The sequence below is a fragment of the Gavialis gangeticus genome, unplaced genomic scaffold, assembly GCF_001723915.1.
Source record: "Gavialis gangeticus isolate Ggan-Ray unplaced genomic scaffold, GavGan_comp1, whole genome shotgun sequence".
In the NCBI taxonomy this organism is placed as follows: Eukaryota; Metazoa; Chordata; order Crocodylia; family Gavialidae; genus Gavialis; species Gavialis gangeticus.
The window spans coordinates 65,534,485-65,539,316 of NW_017729025.1; the positions used below are offsets into that span (position 1 = coordinate 65,534,485).

A 4,832-nucleotide genomic window follows, 5' to 3' on the forward strand; every position below is an offset into this window, starting at 1 on the left:
GTGTATGGTGGGGTATGCATGTGGGACTCACCCTATGAACATGCACACACGCACCGCTCCTGGTCCCAGATTACTGGTGCGGGCTCCTGTGGTCTGAGATGCAGCCAGCAAGTGGGCAGGGAAGCAGTGAAAACAGAGGCTTCCAGTTGTGGGGAGCCAGGGCCAGGGCCGGGCCAGTCTTGGTGCTGGTCCCTGCTTGCTTCCCCTGGTTCCAACTGCCCCTGGCTCCTGTTATCTTTGACAGGCAGCCAGGACCAGATAAATATTTATTTTCTAAATTTTGTAGGGGCCCCGTGGGCCAGATATGGCCCACGGGCAGTATTTTGGCTGCCCCTGCAGTAGGTTGTTTTGTCGTTCTGGTTTGGAGAGTTCCATATTGGCCATTTCTTATCACCAGATTATTCTTGTAAATTTAAGTTCATTGTTTAGTTTGCTCTAGTATCTTTCTGTGTATCGAATTAGTATGACCAAGAAAATAATTGAAAGAGTCTGTCCATCTGCCTCCCACCTCTGCTTTTTACAAGTAAGTATTATACTTGCCCCATATGAAGTCCTCTAAGACTTCCCCACACTCCAGGAATTCTTGAAGATGATCCTTAGCATTTCAGAGTTTTCTTCAACCAGTTCTTTAAATACTCTTTAACCTGTTTTTTCTTTATTCTGACCTGCATTCCTACCCCTTAACATTAAATGTGTTAAATATCTGATTACAATTTCTTTTTTGTGAAGATTGAAGCAAATACTAGTTATACTAGTCTTTTCAGTGCCATCAGTTTGTTTACCACCACTGTTAAATATTGGACCCATGCTTTCCTTTTGTTTCCCCTCACTTCTAATGTTATTCTAGAACTTTGTTACATTTGCTAATTATAAACTTATTTTTCTGCCATAAACTTTTTTTATTATCCCTATTACTTTATTCTACTTTCTTATTCTCATTCTTAGTCATGTGTATGACCTTTTCTATGTAGGATTCTTTTTTTTTCAGGGCACTGATGAGCTGATGTAGCAGTTTGCCTCTTAGTGGGCACATCTACATGAGATGTTTACTGTGGAGCTAACTAATTAGCTCTGCAGTAAAATGTCAGCATCTACACATGTGCCCCTATTAGGACACACTAAACTAATAAAATCCCCAATAGGATAATACTGTCCAATGCAAGTACTATCCTATGGTGGCATTATTTAGTGCTCTGCGATGCATGTGTAGCTGCTGGCTGGGGCACGAGGGTACTACAGCGTGGGGCTGGTGGGCAGGCAGCCCTGTACTGTAAGCATCCTTGTGCCCCATCCAGCCCCTCCCCAGCACGTTGAGCCAGGTCGGAGCAGCCCTGGGCTTGTAGGCTGACCCTCTGGGTTCCTTGCCAGCCAGGGCTGTGCCACTTTAGCTCAACAGGCTGCAATCCCAGGCACACATGTAAATGCTGCACCTGGGAGCAGTAACTACTGGTGTGAACTGTGATGCAGTGTATTCAGCTGCATTAATTACATATGTAGACATGCCCACTGTATTGAAGATTTGTCCTCCTCATCAGTATAATTGGCTGTGGTACTTGAGCATAGTTTTCTTCAGTGACTGTCAGCTCTTACATTTCTTTTTCCTTTAGACTGTCTTATTCTTCTGTATCAGTACCCCAAGTTTGTTGATGTCTGCTGCTTGGAGGTTGATTCATCCTTTTTCACTGTTCTTGTTCCTCCTTTTTTCTTTAGAATATTGAATTCTCTTGTTTCACAATTATTTTCAACCGAATGACCTTCCTTCTTAGTACTTCAAAATAAATTGAAGTACCCCCCCCTTTGCTTGATTTAAAAAAATGAAAAGCAAGCTTTTAAAAATAAATTACCATACTTAATCATGTTCCAGGCTCACCTTATTCCAAAAAATTAGCCTTCCAAAATTGAGGTATGTGTCTTAAGCAGGGAGGCTTATTTTTCAGCCCACAATAGAATCAACATGGATGCTGTAAGGGTGCTTGTATCTGTGAGGTGGGGTCTAGTTCCCCTAAAATGAAACAGTGGGTTTTTAATTTGTGGGTTTTAAATTGTAACCCACTGTTTCAGGTTAGGGGCTTCTATCACTGTGATGGAACACATCAGCCCACCATCAGCTCTCCCCCTCCCCCTCCCCCTCCCCCTGCAGGCAGGCTCTGCTGCCCCTGTGGAGGGAAGATTCAGACCCCCCTGCAGCTCAGAGGCCACTGGCAGCTTGACACCCAGCCACAGGCAAGGCAGACAGGCTCTGTGAGGGGGGAAAAAAAGGATTGGGTTTTCCACTTTTTTCCCCCCCACCCAGCAGAGCCTGCCCACATGAGCTACTACTGCCAGGCTGTGCAGTCCCTGGGCTGTGGGGAGGTCCAGTGCTTCCCTCCGTGGCAGCACTGCCCCTTGGGGGCCCCCCGGGTGGGGTGCTAGCTGACCAGGTGCTGCCGCAGCTCACAGGCAGCACCTGTCCTGATCCAACAGGGCGCTGGGCTTCCAGCGCCCCGTGCACTGTCCCTTCTGCCTTCTCCAGCTGCCAGACATGTACACATACATGCAAGGCTTTTTTATCTGCAACGGGACAGTCAGTCCCAATCAAACAAATACATGTGAGGTGGTCTAAGTTGCCATGCTTAAATATATTTTAACATGGAAAAAAATTGTGCATGTGTACACAGTGACACCATTATGTTAAACAAACAACAGTTTCTCATCACTTTTTGTCACGTGTACATGGTCCCCCGTCACATGTGCAGCAGCCCTCTTAAGATGCTTGTACCTTTTCTTTTGCTTCCTTTCACCAGTTGCATGCAGGCAGGGTGAAGTTCATCAGAAGCAGGTCTAGAAAAGGGTGGGTGCAGTGGTGCAACTATATACCCTACTTTGATTCCTGCTCAACCTAAAGTTTAAGCCAACTGCCAGACAGCAGCGGTGACATTTCTGTTTAGGCAGAGCTGAGGGAATCAATTGACTTCATGGCTTATTGTAATCTTTCTCATTCCTGTTAATTGCTCTTCACTTCACAGGTGTTAATGACCCTCTCTCCTTTTTCTTGTGATGGTCTTGATGTTGCACTGATTCAGCTATCCTTTCTCTGGCAATTTTGCTGTCAGCTAGCTACCCGTAGTCTCCCCTCCTGTTTTACAGCCCTGCAGACTTTTTGGCTCTTTTTTTCAAATCCTAGATCTGACCAAGGAGTCCAGTCTTCAGAAGCAGCTGTAGTTTCATATTTAGGCTGAGCAGCTAAGGGTTGCTGACAGTTCAGTTGTGAAAGGGTTAACCGTAGCTTTTGCCGAAACAGGAAAGGGAGGGTGAGCAGGGAAAAACAAGTCTCTGTCCTTGCTCTTGCTCTGGACAAATCTTTTTTTCCTTTATTCTGCCTTACCAAAAGCAAAGTGCATGTCTTATTTGGGTGTGTGGTATGCACGCAAATATGGTACAGTGGAATTTGGGTTTCTACTAATCGTAACTATAGACCTGGTAGAATGTAATAGGGCATCAGATTGTCTTTGCTACTGTAAATGTTCTCTTTTGATCTTTTTATGAAATTCTATATTTGTATTCCTTTCTTTCAAGTTATATTTGGGTATTGGATTACTTGTGCATGCAGAATGAATGTGAGAGGGTGCATGGTAGTATTCATGAACAAAATGGCACTGACATACTTAGCTTGCATTTTCATGAGCGGTACAGCATGAAATGCATTTATTTGCTTATTCAACGCTGGCTGAATAATTTTTAACACTTTCTAAAGATGTCTTTCTAAAGATGCAGTAATTATTTTGAGCATTTCAGATAATTTTATGTATTTAGTGTTGTTGATCCATTTTTCAAAATGAACAGCTATTTAAAGAAAAGGCTTAAATTGTTTTCTCATTGCTAATAAATTATCATACAATATCCAAATCTGCAACTCTATTAAACAGTAAATTGAAAAACTGTATGAAATGGAATTTAATATTTTGTAAACTGTTACTGACAAAACAGACTGCACCTTTAAAATAATTTAAAGTATAATCTTAGAAAACTTTTTTATTGATTATGTAAAGCTATAATAATCACCAATAGCTTGCATTGCCAACTGCTGATATTTTTTCTTTTAATAATATGCTGCATGTAGACAAAGATGACCTGTCCCCAACTGCTGAGGTTTGGGATGTAGACCAGGGACTAATAAGTAAACTGAAGGAACAGTACAAGAAGGAACGAAAGGGGAAGAAAGGGGTAAAGAGTAAGTGCAGATTCTGAATCTTGTAATGCAACTTTTTTTTAATCCACGCGGAGGATATTTTTTTCCCCACACATTCTGTTTCTCTTTCTGCATTAAGCGTTGTTTTTCATAACGGGGGCAACCAACATTAACTTTCTCCCTACTAAGTCCAAACAGTTGAGAAAATTAAATATCATGTGCCACTTGTGAGAGGGAAATGTGAAATCTTTAGTAATAGGTATATTCAGTTAAATAGGGAAATAGACCAAACTAATATGAAGTCTGTCAAGTATTCACATAATAATCTGGAATGCTGTTTGTACTTTGAAGTATAGGAAAGAAGGGCTAAATTTGTTCACTTGTGATAAGAAAAGATTCTTTAATTGACTTTTGTTAAGCTTTGAATCCTATTTTGGTACCAATTTTAGGCCTATATTTGTGTGTGAATGCCAGAATATGGCATGAAAATGGGGGGAAAAAGCCTTTAGCTAAAATGACTGTAACACTTTCATTGCTTAGTCTATAGTATATTATTGAGACTGACCTTTTTCTATGCAATAGCCATTGTATATCTCACATTTTAAAATAAAAGCATCACTAAGGCTTCTGACAGACATGAAACCTTCCCCCCCCCCCCAAAAAA

General features: G+C 41.8%; 1 protein-coding gene across 1 annotated transcript in view; it reads left to right on the forward strand.

The window, feature by feature from the left end:
• The window catches only part of STRN3 (striatin 3), a 112,385-nt gene that overhangs the window by 43,677 nt on the left and 63,876 nt on the right, over positions 1 to 4,832 (forward strand). The window contains exon 8 of the mRNA XM_019519922.1: positions 4,100 to 4,210. Within this exon, the coding sequence (XP_019375467.1) occupies positions 4,100 to 4,210 (111 nt within the window). The remainder of the gene's footprint in view (positions 1 to 4,099; positions 4,211 to 4,832) is intronic.